This window comes from Garra rufa, chromosome 3 (genome assembly GCF_049309525.1).
Source record: "Garra rufa chromosome 3, GarRuf1.0, whole genome shotgun sequence".
Classification (NCBI taxonomy): domain Eukaryota; kingdom Metazoa; phylum Chordata; class Actinopteri; order Cypriniformes; family Cyprinidae; genus Garra; species Garra rufa.
This window is the reverse complement of record NC_133363.1, coordinates 8,617,051-8,635,503: the sequence shown is the minus strand read 5'-3', so window position 1 is coordinate 8,635,503 and position 18,453 is coordinate 8,617,051. Positions and strand designations below refer to the sequence as shown.

The following is an 18,453-nucleotide window of genomic DNA, read 5'->3' as shown; positions in this document are numbered from 1 at the left end:
CCCCTTCCTCTTCTCATCGAAGATACTAAACAGTCTCGTGCTGTCAGTGCTTGTAATGATTTTTGCGTCTTTCTTTGACAGTTTTAAATGCTTCCACACTGCCCACATGTTTGCTGCATTAGTGCGCACCACTATTTGATCCCGTCACGTCATTGTTAGTAGGGATGGGGCCGATCCGATCCAGTATCGGTATCGGGTTCCGATACCAGCTTAATTAATGGATCGGAAATTTCCGATCCAACCTAGAGAAATTTCCGATCCAGAGTTATGTCTACGTACAGTGCTGTCTGCTGAAATGACTTCACAAGTGATCCCGGGCTAGGTGACGTGTCTGTGCTCCAATGAGACACTGAGAGAGATGACATGCCTCCTTTCAGGAAATCTTCAGTTTGCAGGTAGCAGTTTAGCATTGAGCGTCATACATGTCCGCTGTGTGGAAATACTTTACGGTCGGAAACGCCGCAAAGACAGCAACGTTCAATGTTTGCAAAGCCGTTGTTCCAAGAGGTGGCACCTCATGGATTTATTTAGTAGATTAACTGTTAAATATTACCCATCATAGAGTAAAAGTTTATAATTTGTAGACTTCGTGCGTGTTATTTTCTGTTTTTAACGTTGCCGCACACACCTGAAGCGAGCACGCGCACAGAGAGAGAGAGAGAGAGAGAGACGTGATTAAAACTGCGCGATTCACAGACTGATTACTCTTTAACGTCTCTTGAACAGAAACATTCATACAAAGTTATGTTTAAATACCCGTTGTTTTATTCTGGTAACACCGTCGGTTATGTCTTCAGTGAACCGAAACAGCTGAGAAGGAGATGCGTGCCAGTATTACGTGCATTGGGCCTTAAAGAGACAGCATCCTATAAATACCTGCAGTGAGAAGCACTAGTTATTTATCAATGAATTATTAAATTTCTGCACCTGAATACTAGTATTATTGATTTTATTAGTAACTTTATGTTGTATTCATCTACACTTGTCATTTGTGTTAATGTTCTTGTTTTGTTACTTATTATATTAGTTCAGCTAGTTTTTGCTGTGGATTAGAAGTACTTAAAGTAAGCATTCAGTAATTAATAAACAACAAACTTTTTTTGTTTTGTTTGTTTTTTGCTGATCCGAAAAGTGCACTTATTGCACTTTTATTCAAAATGTTTAACATTTGAAAACCTTATTTTGTTGCTGCTACACAAGCAAGAATTTACTGAATTTATGTTGATCAGATGCACATTGTTCTATTTATAGTGTGAATATTTATTTTTTATTTCAAATATTTGAAAACCTTTTTGTTTTATGCAACAAGAGTGTATATTGCACTAGTATCTAGTAACCCTGTCTTGAAATTTAAATAAATATCAATTTAAACCCTTAAAGTTGCATATTTGTTTTCAGGATGGGATTTCTGCCATTTTCTAACCTCATACTTACCTCAAGTTGCTTTTTGGGAGATACTTAGACTTGCTTGTAGAGAAGTTTGTTACAGCCTCATAAAATCAACAATAATGATAATAGTCATAGTGATATAAAAGCAAATAGAGCTCTGGTATCGGAATAGTATCGGTATCGGCAGATATCCAAATTCAGGTATCGGAATCGGATCGGAAGTGAAAAAATGTGGATCGGTGCATCCCTAATTGTTAGGTAGAATTTATTTGGCCTTTTCGCTTAAGAAGAGTTTTTTTGGGTTTTTTTTTTTTTTGCTATTTTCGGCCAAATAATTTTAGTTGCCGAAAATTCAGTGCATTCCTGTAAATTTCCTTAAAAAAAAAAAACTTGTGGGCACCATAAAAGTCTGGTATATGGAGATAATTCCTGAAACGTTTTCCTCAAAAAATTAAATTTCGTCATGACTGAAGAAAGAAAAGCATGAACATCTGAGGTGAGTACATTATCTGTAAATTTTCGTTCTGGAAGTGAACTGCTCCTTTAACAGACCCACGAAGAACATTTCAGATCAGAGTTTGGTATCTGTTGGCAGCTCACTAGGTTTGGGAAAAGTCCATGGTGGCTTGTTTGTATGTGAAGCATGGTGTGTGTGATTGTGTGTTTTTATCTGTTTAGCAAGCGAAAGAAGGGCATCAAGAATACCTAAGATGGCCCCTGTCCATTTGGACATTTCCTTCACCAATAGCTTCACCAGAGGAGGTGAGTGAGGCTCTATTTTTCATTTCCGTTGACTCCAAGGAGATATTTAGCGTCAAACCAATTCCCCATCTTTCATCTGATATCGTTAGTTTACTGTCTTCTGTCTTGATATCTCATTATCTGTGTTCTGTCACAGACCACAACTCTTCCCACACACATACACACGCTAATGCTGTTTTGACTTTGGCCCGCTCCTTCATTTTTTGCGGTGATAGTTCTGCTGAACTTGCAGATATTTGTCACCACAAATCTCCAAAGTACACAGAGTGTTTCATAAAATCCAAAAAGCTAGCCATGTAGATACGTTCAGAACACCCATTGCGAATGCTTTTTTAATCTTGAAGTGGTGCAGAAGTATTCACCTCCCCAGTTAGGTCAATATCTGCACAGTATTTTTGAACATGATACTACAATCAAAGTTGGAAGGTCTTGAGCTTTATTGTACACCATGGGAAGGGTATTACATAGATCCAATTTAGACTCAGATATTCACATCTTCTGAATTCAAACTTCCACTTTTCAAAAGCGCTCACCTCAGATCAAAGAGTTCATTCATCAGGATTTTATGTTACGTGATATTCTGTCATAGAAAATAGAAAGTCACCAGGGTTTTAAACAACATGATTGTGTAATTGAAGACAGCATTGTCATTGTTGGATGAACTAGTCTTTTTTATTTGTTGAACCCCATTATATAATCTTGTTATTGCATTTGTCTTGTTTTGGACATCATGTCTTAGTGTAAAACGTGTTATGTCAGGTCATGATGAGTTGAGTTCTTGGAAAAGAGCTCATGGTTTTAAGAGTGATTGGTTAAAAGATGCAAGTGCCAGTTGATGGGTTTGGGTTGACGTCATGATTCAGTGATGATTCTCGTCATATTTCTCGAAATCTGGGTTATAGATGGCAGCTGCTGCTGAAGACTCACTTTTTTGCTGTTGTGCACTGAAATTAGACAGGTCTTTGTCTCACCACAGCCAAATATACTCCAGCAGGTGCAGACTAAGACATTTCCCATCATGAGCTCTTCGCAGAAATGTGGAACTGATTTTTCATTTCCTCATTTTTGGTAACATTATTTTTGTAATTACTTGGATTTGCTAAGTCAAGCATCAAAAAGTATTGCTTATACATGTGGTAAGGGATTTGAAGAAAAAAAAGCTAGTCAATTTTAATCTTCATTTTGATGAACCGATATCAATTCTTAAATTCTAAAATCAACCTTTTAGACCACGCTGTTTTCTGGTGAACAAAATCTTTTCAAAATCTGTCAATTTTATTACATAATTCAAACAGTAAATACCGATTTGCTGCTCTTTAATGTGTTGTGACACTGCATCCAGATGCTTCACTTCAAGTGGAAGTGTGGATGGCACATAAACTGGTCGTTTCTTACCCTTTACAACTAGTTATAGCACAAAATATGTGACCCTTGACTACAAAACCAATCATAAGGGACTTTTTTATGCATCATCTGAAAGCCTGAAAGCTGAATAAACAAGCTTTTTATAGATGCATGGTTTGCTAGGATAGGCCAAGATACAACTTTTTGAAAATCTGGAACCTGAGGGTGCAAAAAATCGCCTTTAAAGTTGTTCAAATGATGTTCTTGGCAATGCATATTACTGATCAAAAATTAAGTTTTGATATATTTATGGTTATTTATGGAAAAATATCTTTATGGTACATGATCTTTACTTAATATCCAAATGATTTTTCGCATAAAAGAAAAATTGATATGTTTGACCCTTTTAATGTATTTTTGGCTGTTGCTACAAATATACCCATGCTGATTAAAACTAATTAAGTCCCCGGTCACATAGTAAGTAAGTTTCAGTAAGTTTAACCGTTTCTTTCAACAAAACTTCCCACATTCTTTCAAGTTTATATGTGACCCTGGACCACAAAAAAAAGTCTTAAGTCGCTGGGGTATATTTGTAGCAATAGCCAAAAATACATTGCATGGGTCAAAATTATAGATTCTGTGAAACATGGTGGTGGTAGTATCATGGCTTGGGCTTGTTTTACTGCATCTTGGCCAGGACAGCCTGCCATCATTGATGAATTCTGAATTATACCAGCAAATTCTAAAAGAAAACATCAGGACATCAGTTTAAGAACAGAGTCTCAAGAGATCATGGGACATGCAGCAAGACAACAAGAATGTTAAAAAGAAGAACAAAGTTAATGTTTTGAAATGGCTGAGTCAAAGTTCAGACCTTAATCCAATTAAAATGTTGCGGAAGAACTAGGGCTGCAACTAACGATTATTTTAATAATCGATTAATCTGTCGATTATTTTTTCGATTAATCGATGAATCGGATAAAAAAAAGGGATTTACAACCCTTTATTCAAAAACAGAACTAAAATCTTTAGAAAGTGCACGAACATGTTGCTCCTTGAACTGTTATAATAATAATAATAATAATAATAAAATAAAAATGGACTAACACAAAAAACATACACATGTATGCTTTACATCTGCCAAATATATAGACTAAATAAACTAAAATTACTATCCGTCAAGACAGCGGCTTGCTGTGGTGTACATGCGGCATTTCCCATCAAGAAGCCTCTCAAATTAAATTCCTCAGTGCGCATTAAAAAAGTCATGTGACTTTGCACGCTGGAACGGGATAACTTGACTAACTTTCTGCTACATTCATTCTGCCATGGCGATGTTTAGTGTCCTGCCATCAGCAGCGACCAGCTGGAAGAGTTCCGCATTCAAATGCACGCAAAACTGGCCTCAAAGCCCCAGCAAAAGTAATTACCATGAATGTGTCAAGGCAAAAATTAAGAAAATATTCGAATTACTTATTAATAAACTAGTATTTTCTGATTCAGAGTTGCAAAGATGAAATTGACGATCCTGCCATCTGCTCATTAATGCCTAATGCATCTTTATTGATTAGCTAATGAAAGAGTTTTGTTTTCGATTTTAATTATTTCGTTTTATAGTAAAATAATAATTTAAAGCTTTCTATAGATATTGTGTTTGTGAGGCAATTACCTGGGTTTCGGTTAATTATTGTGAAGCGCTCCTGTTTAAACCAAAGATATCAAGCGTATTCTGTTTGTTTTCTTTAAGAGCACATTTTGTTGATACTGTTAGTACACACAAACTAAGGTAGACCCTTTACAGTTCCGGCCCGGGTGGTAAATTACTCTTACCTTTATGAGCAAAAAAGAAATTCCACATTGCACTGGCGTCTCCATGCGCTGCAAAGCGCGCTTCTCTCCGCACAAACTTTGGAATTATCTTGATTGAATGATTAAACTAATATTGTGATATGTTTTAAGTTTTTTATATCAATGGATTTTAATTTAAATCGCGATGAATTAAGCAGGCTTTTGATCTGTCTGCCGCTGTTTGCTAGGTATAACTTTAAAAAACAAAAACTTGAATTTAACAAACAAAAAGTGTTCCAAATATATCTCTAAATTAACTTCATAAACTAAAGGAACGAAAATAAATGTAATCACTTTGCTATTAAAAACAGCAGCTGTGTAATGAGGAAGAGAAAGAGAAAAAAAGACAGTCGGACTGGAAATTCAGTCGGCCAAAAATTGATGAGCTGTCGGACATTTTTACAAGGAATGTTTGTTTAATAGCCTATTTAATACTCTTAGGCTACTTTCTTAATTAAATATATTATTTCTTTGATTTATTTTAGCGTTTTCAGGCTGCTTGTTAGCTGACTGAAGTGTAGGCTATATATAAAAAAACAACGTGCCACCGTCACAGCCCTATTCAAAACTGAGACGATTTCACCTCAGCAGAGCTCCTCTTTCTCCTCACGGTTGTGGTATGTTTTCGACACATTATACAGACAGACAGTGTTACAAAAACTATAGAAGTTGTTTTCTCCATCTCCACTATCCAACGACCCGTACAGCAGCTGTTTTGCGATCGAGCATTGGCTGCTGTGAAAGTACGCTAGCCAAAGTAGGCTTAAATATCAAACATGTTTGATATAAATCGGGGCAGCATATATATATATATATAATGTAGAAACGGTGCTTTATGCTCAAATGTTCCAGTTTTGCGCATAAGTTAAATTCGCATTTTTGGATGGAAACACAGCTTATGAGGTGCCGAACTCTGCTGGCATCAGTGCGGGAGAGAGACCGAATGTGTCCACTCCGCTCTGCGCTCAATTTTTTTTTTAAATATATATAATAACAACCAAATGTCTCTGCGTCGCGCGACACAACAAATCGATTATGAAATTCGTTGCCAACGCTTTTAGTAATCGATTTTTATCGATTTTATCGATTCGTTGTTGCAGCCCTAGGAAGAACCTAAGCAAGCAGTTCATAGGAGGAAACCCACCCACATCACAGAGTTTAAGTGGTTTTGCACTAAGGAATGGGCTTAAACTCCTAGATGTTATTGTGCAGGACTGATCAGCATTTACAACAAACATTACCTTTAGTTACTGCAGCAAAAGGGGGTTACACCAGATACCGAGAGGTAAGATTCACATACTTTTGCAAAGTACAGATATGTACCACTGGATCATTTTTCTCAATAAATAAATGGCAAAGAAAATATTTTTCTCTCGCTTGTTTGACTAGGTAGTCTTTGTCTACTTTCAAGATTAATATGAAAATCTGATGATGCTTTTGGTCATATTTACGCAGAAATATAGGAAATAGTAAAGGGTTCACAAACTTTCAAGCAGCACTGCATATCAAAACGAATTGATAATGAATCAAGAACTTGTGAATCAGAAGCAAATCTGTTTGTAAAATCAATACCCAGCCTTATGAATTTGTCTGAATCATTACGCACCTTGTATCTTGTGCTACATGAATCATATCCCAGTTTAGAGACTTGACAGTGAGATCTATTGACTTGGGCTCGTAAATAACCACCCAGAAAACCCTATGAACCACATAGCGATGCCCTGGCCACCACCAACAACAGCTTACCATTGTATAAGCGAGTTTTGTAAGACCAAGCACCAATCCCATTTTCATTAAAAAAAACTTAAAAGTCTAGTTTTCCATATATACTTTTCATATTTTTCTGTATTCCTTGATGTCCTTTTCTCTAAATACTCATCTCATTGCCATAATGTTCCTTTTGATTGTTTACTGAACCATCTTATTGTCTTCATTGATGCCCCATCTTTGCACTTCACATCAATCTGAAATATTCAGGTAACCTAAAAAATAGAGGTCGACCAATATTGGATTTTGCCAAAACGGTAACCTACATATGGGGAAAAAATGACTTACTATAGCAGATAGCTTTTAAGAGATCCAAGCTATGTGCATCGATTAAATTCCAATAATATCCATAAAAAAGATGATACAGTGAAAACAAAAATTATTCAGACACCAGATATCATTTTTGATATTTTTTTTACTAGTGGATGCAGGACACTATAGTTCATGTATGTAAGTGAGGATAACAAAATAAAGGAAACTGTGACATTATACATAAAAAGTCTTAATACATTGGACTGCCATTCACATTTGTACAAATTTGGGATCAAAAGTTGACCTGATGTTTTGTTACATACCTTTCTATCAAAGTTATCTGACATTATCAAGATGAATTTGTTCTGAAACTCTTGAGTTCTTGTCATATTTTATTACCTTTTTCTAAACCATAGCGAAAAATCTGTTATAATGTGAGAAATGTTGAAGGTGTCTGAACAAATCTAAGTTTTGCTGTATATTGTGGCAGAATCTGCAGTCAGCATTTGTTTGCTGTAAATCCAATAATCTGGTATTATATTAAAACATTTTTTTTTCTCTTTATTGAAATCTGAGTAATTCTATAAATACTGTCAATATTGAAACAGACATTTTCTAGCATCAAACAGTTTCAAAAGCCATTGTTGATGCTGGCTATTTGGCAAAACCAATAAATCAGTCGACCTCTAATTTTAAAATCCTAATGTTATACAGGCTTGCAGCATTTCTCTCCCATCTGTCTCAGTAAGCTGAGCTGCTAATGACTGTCCTGTCGGTCTTCAGAGGGGGTGATTGTCGCATGTGTGTGAATTTTGTTTTCTGTTTTTATTTCCTGTTCCTCTGTGCCACCACCAACTCCTGCACCCTTAATCTACCAGTACTTGGGTACAGGGATAAACTATTCACTCACTCAAACCAAAAAGCTTCAGCTAAGGGAAGAATTCACAATCAAGGTATAGTTTCTCTGTTTTACTCATTCTTACTAACCTAATCCATGTTCTCAGCCTCTCTTTGACCTCTAGCCATGCTTCTGTAGTGTCTGAAAGTTATTCCACAATGAGGTTACCGCTGACTTTTCTGGTTTCCTGAAGTAAACTTTAGTGTGGCAAGAGCACTTCTGTTGTAGTTTGTACTGGCAGGTCTGTAGTGACTGCAGTTTTGAGGTTTCAGCGCTATGTTAGTGTGTTGTAGTAGCTGATGACAGAGTACTGAATCATCATTGATGTGCGGCTGCGTTGACCCCATTTACTAAATGAGCTAATATTCACTTAATCTCAGTCAGTCAAAGCTGAACACTCCAGGACAAATATTAGGAGATATTTGAGATACGATAATGTGCTTCCAAAGAGACATGGCAGTCTGTTGCATACTATTGAGATTGCTATTATTTTGGGCATTGGCCATTATATATTAGCCGTCAAAAGTATAAAATAAATACGATTTCCTGCATTTATTTTATTAAAAATATACAGTGATAATGTGAAATATTATTACAATTTAAAATAACTTTTTTTTCTTGTAGTATATTTTAAAATCTGATTTATTCCTGTGAGGAAAAAGCTGAATTTTCAGCATCATTACTCACACGTCCTTCAGAAATCAATCTAATATTACGATTTAATATCAATGTTGGAAAAAGTTTTGCTGCTTAATAATTTTGAAACCTGTGATACTTTTTTCAGGATTTTTTGATGAATAAAAAGTTACGCTTTTGTTCAAAATAACAATATAAGTCTTTACTATACTTTTTTTTATTAATTTGACACATCCTTACTGTATAAAAATATTTATTTATTTCAAAGAAAGGAAGAAAGAAAAAAATGACTGACCCAAAACTTTGAACAGTAGTGTATATTGTTACAAAAGATGTCTATTTTAAATAAATACTGTCCTTTTTAAAGTTTTATTCATCAAAGGTTCCAAAAAAATATTAAGCAGCACAACTGTTATAATAAAAACAATATAAAAAAAATTTCTGTATTTTTTATCTGTAATTTTTAAAGAATCCTAAAACAAAAAGTATCACAGGTTCCAAAAAAAATATTAAGTAGCACATTTTTATTTTATTTTATTGATAACAAATCAGCATATTAAAATGCTTTCTGAAAGGTCATGTGACACTGACGACTGGAGTATTGATGCTAAAAATTCAGCTTTGCATCACAGGAATAAATTCAAATGTAAAGTATATTCAAATAGAAAACCTCTATTTTAAATTGCAATAATTTTCACAATATGAATTTTTTTCTGTATTTTTAATCAAATAAACGCAGCCTTGATGAGCCGAAAAGACTTCTTTAAAATCATTAAAAATCTCACAGATCCCAAACTTTTAAACAGCCTTTATTTAAAGTTATTCACAACCCCTTCCTCTTCCATGTTTATTTAAGATGTGTCTAATTTGATTATGTTTCTAAACTACCAATAAGTGTATAGTACTCTAAGCTCTGTTTAGCACATTTAGCACAGCCGAGTTTGTTCATCCTTGATATTGGTTACGTCGTTTTGTTTTTCCAAAGTAATTTTTGCCATTGCTCTCTCTGAAAGGCGTGTGGGCTAGTCTGCGCTCAAGCAGCAGATTCATCCAGCATCCCGCTGCTGCCGACGTGGGCGCGCGGCTGGCTGGCAAGGATCTGGCGCCCCCTACAGGCATTGAGAACCTCCAGGCCCAACTCCTCAAGCATCAAGCCGCTCTATACATCTTTGGCGAAAAGTCTCACCTCAGGGTAAAGATGTTACATTTACTATTCTTCTTTGAAAGAAGAAGCAGCTAAGGATTTGGTGCTGACCTTGTGTGATAAACCTTCTACAAGAAAGAAGGCCAAAAGAAGTGTTCACATTTGAAGTGTTGAAGTGTACCAGGTCATATCACCCTGAAATACTTGGACAGTGTTCTCCCCAGTGCATAATAAATTTGTGAATAGATAAGGACCTCTTTCGAGCCGTTTATAAAAGCTCGGATTTATTGACACAATAGTATGTTTTGGCTGAAATTGTATTACTTTTGGATGCCTGAAGGAACTTTGTGCTTTTTTTTGCCTTGATGATAATGTGTTTCTTTTGTATTTAGTGTAAAAAATTGAATTAATAGATGGAGTAAATCAGCCCTGTGGTTGACAGTTAAGTAAACTCCAAGTTATTTGGCTCAAAGTTATTGTACTCAGAGTATTAACTCTCTGTTTTTATTTTTTTTGTTGTTGCCTGCGAAGTGGAAATTTAATTTTGTCCATATTAGTAAAATAGTTGGTCTGCTCAAACTTACAGTCTAGGATGGAATAGAATAAAAGCTTTTTGAGATACAAATTTGTGACTCTGTTCTAAAAACATGTGAAACTTCTACACACTGTTTTTCCCAGAGGCATAATGCATGTTTGTTTTTCTATGCTCTTTTTTTCCCCAGTAATTAAATTAAATAAAAAAGTTTGTACCAAATGTTTTTCATGACAGGGCTTAAGACTGGACTCAGCACTGAATTGTGAACTGGTGCCAGTTGAGTTTGCAGACACAAGACAGGTGAAGGGCTCCTTTAAGAAGCTTCTGAGGGCATGTGCACCCAGTTCCATGTCTTCAGACACAGAGGATTCATTTCTTAAGGCTCTGGAGGAGAGCGAATGGATGCTACAGGTTAGCAAAACTTCTTAACACCAGTGTTCATTTTGACAGGCATTTTTGATTTAGTCTTGAGACGGAAATGCTTAACAGTCTTAGGCTGCATTTACATTGCAAGTCTTAATGCACAGATCCAATCTTTTCACCATATCCGATTTTTTGGCCCACCAGTTTACAGTCACTTTAGACATGCCTAGTATCCGATATCCATGTTTACACTAATCTCCAAATTACAATATTACCACATTCCACTGGCTTTCACGACAAGGAGCGCAATGACTGACCCTCGAATTCCGGATGGACTTTTGCTTATTCATCTTTTCCAAAGTCGGCAAAAGTATACCCGACAGCAAATAATACAAAGAAAGCAAAAGCGGATGTTAAATCAGTTAGTTAAATTTAAATCAGTGTCACGGCTACCGTGGGAAAGACCAATGAGGCAGGAGTGGTGGAATAAAGTCGACTCCTTTGACAAAAGCAGTGGGTACAAAATATGGAAAAACTGGAATAAATTATGACAATTTTCATTTCTGGGTAGAGATACAAATTACACCCATTTTTCAGATAAAGTATGTTTACTTAACATGTATACATTTATTTAACGTCTTTTGTTGGCTACACTTACGACAAAGATAGGCATTTAATTAGAAATGCTGTCCCTTTAAGACCGAAGGCACGCATGTTATACTGACACACTCACCTGTTTACGTTCACTTAAAGGATAACTATTGCCAAAATGCAACCTGGGCTGTTTTTTTTTTTACTGTAAATGAGACAAACTTATATGTAAAAGCATAATTACGACAAATGAGCCGTATTTGAGGTTGACCTTGATTTAGTTTTGTGGTCAGTGGCCGGTGAATGGGAGTACTAGGGGCATAAATTTGAGCGCATCAAAATCGATATTTTTACAACAGTAAGAAGGCTTGACACACCATGACACTTTGCTCGAAGTATCGCCTGGGTCTCTACACATGAACTCAAGCATTGAGAACATTGTTTGTGTACACAGAGTTTACTAAAAAGAAAGGTTTTGAACAACTTACACTGTCTGAATCGAATGCGAATGAATGGACTCCATAGGACGACATATTATGCTTATATGAGGCTCTTTTTACAACTAGAAGGTTAATATTGTTTTTCATTTGCGACAAAACAACGAATTAGCCGTGCATTTATATGGAAATATGCTTTAGGAGCTATCCATCCTCGCATTCGGAGATCGACACTTCTTGACTGGCAAGACGGTCGCGAGCGGAAACTCAAATAGTGAAAGTGAGTTGTTCAAAACCTTTCTTTTTAGTAAACTCTGTGTTCACAAACAATGTTCTCAATGCTCGAGTTCATGTGTAGAGACCCAGGCGATACTTCGAGCAAAGTGTCATGGTGTGTTGAGCCTTCTTGTGTTGTAAAAATATCGATTTTGATGCGCTCAAATGTATGCCCCTAGTACTCCCATTCACCGGCCATTGACCACAAAACTAAATCACGGTCAATCTTAAAAACGGCTCGTTTGTCGTAATTATGCTTCTAGATATAAGTTTGTCTAATTTACAGTAAAAAAAACAGCCCAGGTTGCATTTTGGCAACAGTTATCTTTTAAGTCATAACCGACTGTATTCACATGCGACCCTTATGATCCAATGACAGGGACACATTGAAAGACAAGACGGTTAACTTAGCCTATAAGATGTATTTTGAATGTTCGGTAGTCCTCAAATAACATTCTACAACCCCTGGCAAAAATTATGGAATCGCTACACTTAGAAGCTGTTCGCCCAAATTTGTTACTTCATACCAAGTAAACTAATCACAGATATGACACAAAACAAATATTATTTAATTAAAAAGTGATATTGAGTGATGAATCACAAATCTGCAATGGACAAGGAGATGATGCTGGATCTTTTGTCTTTATAAAATGTATAAAGATGACTGCCTGAAGAAAACAATCAAATTTGCCAAGTCATTTATAATATGGGGTTGCATGTCAAAGCTTTTGTTAAAGCTTTTCTTCGGGAAAGGCGCATCAAGTCAATGAAGGTGTATGGTGAAAGTTGAAAAAAAATGGTCAGTGACAAAGCTCCATCTTGCAAAGCTGATCTGTCAACCACTATTTGACAAAGTTAGAACCAGCTTGATAAAGAATATTATTTTTCATTAGTGAAGTCCATGCCCTAAATTATTCAGGCCGTCATAAATGACAGGTGGAGCAACAAAATACTAATTGTGTTTTTTGGTTGATGATTCCATATTTTTTTCCTCAACATTGAATGATTCCATCATTTTTTCCCGTACTTGATATGGAAAATAATTTTCCATTAATTTAAAGAATTTAATCTCATTTGTTTTAATCTCATTTGTTTTGTGTTATATCTGTTTTTTGTTTATTTGCTCTGAAGTAAAAGAAAGATGGGGTGAACAACATCTAAGTGCTATGATTCCATTTTTGCTAGGGGTTGTAGTCCTGTCTTGTCTTCTTAACGAAGATGCGGCATACATTTCTTCATAGTTTTTATCGACAGATCTTAGTTTTAGCTCATCAATGTCTCATCTTAGTCACAGAAAAAATTTGGTTAACGAATATTTTTCGTTGTGGTCTTCATTGATGAAATTAACACTGCCTGGCACCTTCCCCTTATTGTGACTCGAGGTGGCCTAAATCTCGAGAAAACCATAAATAGGTTGGCCTGTGTGGCTGACCCTGTTAAAAAAAGGTTTTCCTTAAAACTAATCAACCCATGGGAATCTAAAACACAAAGATGGGAAAATTGCATGACACAATTAAAACAAAACAAAGCTGCTTACCATGCTAAAAGCTGTGCACTAACAACCCCTTTGGCCTTATGGTCCAGTGTCTCAGACACTAAAACAATATTATCTGTAAGGATCTCTGCCAAGACACTCTGAGAGCTCTTAGTCAGCAATGTTTGTTACAATAAATGTACAGGAATTGCTAAACTTAGGATGTGTTGTGTTTTGTGCTCTGTAACAGCTACACAAGCTGCTGCAGCTGGCTCTGGTTGTGGTGGAGTTGCTGGACTGCGGATCATCTGTACTAGTTAGTCTTGAGGAGGGCTGGGACATTACCACTCAGGTGAGCGTTGAATTATACCAAACAGGATTCCCAATGCATCTTCCATCATATTTTAATGTTAAAAATAAATACCCAATTTTCTAAGAAACAGCTTGTTGCAAGTAGTGTCACCCCAAGCTTCAATTCAATTCAATTCAATTCAAGTTTATTTGTATAGCGCTTTTCAGCCATTGATTGGACCAAAATTTAACTAGGTTTAACAAAACCAGCAAGCAGTGGCGATGTCAGCCTACAAATGCCAAATAGTTGTCTTTGCAGATTAAAGTTGGCTGGGAGAACACACAAATGTCTATTTTGAATTGAAACATGAATTTAGTTTTGTTTGCAGCAAAGACATTTTTGTAGTCACAGCTCATTTTTTCCATGCCCATCAGTTAGCTGTCATCAGAAATAGAATTGTGTTCTCTGAGTGTCAACTGGAGTTGTTAAATGTAGCCTGTGGTCAGAATCAAACACGTGTCTAAACAGGACTCTGGATTTGTTTTTTTGTTTTTTTCCTCTCTCCTCCTGCTTCTTGACCATTCTGCCATTCTCTCTGTAGGCCTGCTCTGATGTACTCATCTAAATAGGCTCCATATGTCTGGCTCTGTAGGAGAGAACAGAATCACATTGTCACATGGCCATGATTTCAGTCTTGGAAGGTGTTGTGATATTGCTTATTGCTTTGTGATATTGCTCCGATAATGCTTGCAATCATTATGTTTTTATAACTCCTGGAAATAGGTTCTGTAGAAGAAATGTTCCAAAGCATTATATAAAAACATTTACATTTTATTATCTGGCAGACACTTTTTTGAAGTAATATTCACAATGAATTTTTTATTGCAACAGATTTTTACCAAGCATTTTGATGTATTTCAGAATGAAACAGAAAACTGCATAGAAAACAGGGCTTGATTTTAGAGCACCTCCGCACCATCTGTAGCTCGCAGCAGACTAATGGTTGGTGTGGAGTGGTTATGGATGTTCTGCCCAAGCTGTCAAACTGTCATCATCAGAGAAGATTAAAGAGTGAAAGCAAATTTTCAGATTTTGGCTAAAGAGTTTGAATTTTTTTTTTTCCGTAACACTATTAATGTAGTAAATAGGGTCAATTCTAGCCTGGCAAGCCAGACCCACATAAATGTAGGGTCTGGGCACTCTCCATAGACAGGGCTCAACCGGAGGGGTGGGATAAACGGTTGTCTTTCAAACTCCTCTCCACGCAATAGGATAGCGCTACAACCAATCAGAGACGTAGTCGGTCAGGTGACGTAGTCAGAGCGACGAAGATTTTTTAACAAAAATCAGTGCACTGTGCAGTCTGTCAGCTAAATAATAGACATAGATGGGCACTAAACCTTTAAAAGTAAGCAAAAACATGCACAGACAAATCCAAATTACACCCTGCGGCTCGTGACGATACATTGATGTCCTAAGACACGAAACGATCGGTTTTTGCAAGAAAATGAACAGTATTTATATAATTTTCTTTTTACCTTTGATACACACCCACGTCCATCTGTCATGAGCACGAGTTTAGCATATCTATGATTCGACTCGTCACATGTGAACGCGCTTTGATGTAGTATACGCAAACACCGAAAGGGGAAATATGTAAAAAAAAAAGTCCAGGATGAGTTTGCGCAAGCAAACGTAATCTTTTTCAGCTTTAAATGGGTTTGAACAACCAGGACAAGCGCAAGTAATTACCATTTTGAATAGCCGCTATATCCACAATCTCTGTGCACTGTGTGAACAATAAGTGTCGTATACATGCCACAGATCGCTTCCGGTGTTTGCGTATTCTACACCACAGCGCGTTCAGATGTAACGAGCTCCTGCTCAGGACACATGGACGTGGCTGTGTATCAAAAGTAAAAAATTATATAAATACTGTTCAGTTTTCCACGCTTAATTCACGGAACCAGGAATTCATGTCTGACGGAACTTATGGTCGCAGGTCAGCCGTCATCATGTTAAGCCCGCCCACCGACTCGTGATTGGCCCGGTACATCTTGGATTTTTCGGAAATTTAAGTGAATTGAGAGTAACTAGACTGACCTTGGAAGCAAATTTAATTTGCTGCCGCTAGGGGCGCGTCTAGATTCTAGGCTAGGTCAATTCTGATTTCATGCACAAATTAAAATGAAAATTATGTAATTAATTACTCACCCTCATGTCATTCCAAACCCTTCATCTTCGGAACACAAATTAGGATTTTTTTGTTAATCTGAGAGCTTTCTGACCCTGCATAGACAGCAATGCAACTACTACGTTCAAGGGCCAGAAAGGTAGTAAGGACATCATTAAAATAGTCCATGTGACATCAGTGGTTCAAAGCTACGAGAATATTTTTTGTAGGAAAGAATCCAAAAATAACGTCTCAAGTTTTACAAAAGCACCATGACGCATGTATGTGTGCGTCTTCTTTTGCTTGCAAACAAGACGCAGCGCGTTCAGGTTTTACGCTACACTACACTCTACATTTCAGTCGGATTTGCAGTTGAAAACTACTGCGTATGACTATGAAAACATATTTAGGAGCACCAGTGCGACTGACCTGATCAGCATACAGTGCTGCTTGAAAGTTTGTGAACCCTTTATATTTCTGCATAAATATGACCCAAAATATCATCAGATTTTCATATAAGTCCTGAAAGTAGACAAAGAGAACCCAATCAAACAAGTGTCATTTATTTGTTGAAAAAAATGATCCAGTGTTACATATCTGTGCATTGCAAAAGTATGTGAATCTCTTGGATTTGCAGTTAAATTATAGGTGAAATTAGAGTCCATCTGTGCAGATGTGTTTTCAGTCAGTGCAATGACTATCAAATGTCAGTACGTGACCTGTTTTATTCAAAGAACAGGGAGCTATTAAAGTCTGATCATGTTTGTGGAAGTGAATCATGTCACAAACAAATGCGATTACTGAGGACTTCGGAAAAAAGAGCTGATGTTGCTCATCAGGCTAGAAATGGTTACAAAACCCTCTCTAAAGAGTCTGGACTCCATAAATCCACAGTCAGACAGATTGTGTACAAATGGAGGAAAATTCAAGACCACTGTTACCTTCCTGAGAAGTGGTCGACCAACAAAGATCACTCCAAAGCAGAACGTGTAATAGTCTGCAAAGTTGCAAACGTTCCCAGGGTAATGTCTAAGCAGCTAAAGGCCTTTCTCGCGTTGGAAAATGTTAATGTTCATGAGTCCATCTTCAGGAGAACACTGAGCAACCATGGTGTGCATGACAGAGTTGCAAAAAGAAAGTTGCTTGCTAAAGATAAAGTGGACAAGCCAGATGACTACTGAAGAAAGGTTTAATGGATGGATGAAACTAAAATAGAACTTACTGGTTTAAATGAAAAGCAATTATGTTCAGAGAAAAGAACACACTGTATTTCATCTCATCCCATCTGTGAAACATGGTGGTAGTCTCATGGCTTGGGCTTGTTTTACTGCATCTTGGCCAGGACAGCCTGCCATCATTGATGAATTCTGAATTATACCAGCAAATTCTAAAAGAAAACATCAGGACATCAGTTTAAGAACAGAGTCTCAAGAGAACATGGGACATGCAGCAAGACAACAACCCCAAACACACAAGTCATTCAACCGAAGAATGTTTAAAGAAGAACAAAGTTAATGTTTTGGAATGGCTGAGTCAAAGTCAAGGCCTTAATCCAATTAAAATGTTGTGTTCTTCTGTGCTCTTACTAAATTTTTCAGATTCGGAGCACAAGTGGTCCTAAAAAGAAAAGTAAGTGTTGAGAACTGCACATACGCGTCATTTTACTTGCGAGAAACGTGGCGAAGACTAACACGGAAGAGAAGAAATTGTTGAATAAAGTTTTATTTATTTATTTATTTTTATCACTGATTTCACATGGACTATTTTAATGATGTCCTTATTACCTTTCTGTGTTTTGAATGTGGTAATACCGTTGCTGTCTATGCAGCTCTCAGATTTCATCAAAAACATCTTAAATTGTGTTGCAAAGGTGAACAAAGGTCTTACAGGTTTTGAACGACGTCAAGGTGAGTAAATATTGACAAAATTTATAATTTACGGTGAACTATCCCTTTATATATATCTGTGACAAGCAGTGTAGATGAGTCAGTCTCTATGAAACAACACCTATCACAAAAATGTGAAGACCAAAAAACATTGTCATTTTGGAAGCATACAGAAAACAGAATATTGCACACTAAGAGTTGCCACATGGAGTTCTCTAGGAAAAAGAAAAATCTTGGGCAGAGTTCTGATGGTAATTTTTTATGGATGTGTGTGAGTCACAACAGTCACATGCATTGGTTCAGCAAGGGTCAAATCCAATAGGACCAGCATTTACTTTCACTGGACACTTATCAATCATCAGCCTATGTTTGTAACACATGGTTAT

The 18,453-nt window shown here is 36.6% G+C and overlaps 1 protein-coding gene across 1 annotated transcript in view; it reads left to right on the top strand.

The window, feature by feature from the left end:
• LOC141330903 (myotubularin-related protein 13-like) overlaps positions 1-18,453 on the top strand; it is a 122,069-nt gene that overhangs the window by 90,847 nt on the left and 12,769 nt on the right. The window contains exons 25-29 of the mRNA XM_073835699.1: positions 2,068-2,151; positions 8,241-8,315; positions 9,910-10,088; positions 10,810-10,986; positions 13,967-14,068. Coding sequence (XP_073691800.1) covers positions 2,068-2,151; positions 8,241-8,315; positions 9,910-10,088; positions 10,810-10,986; positions 13,967-14,068 — 617 coding nt within the window. The remainder of the gene's footprint in view (positions 1-2,067; positions 2,152-8,240; positions 8,316-9,909; positions 10,089-10,809; positions 10,987-13,966; positions 14,069-18,453) is intronic.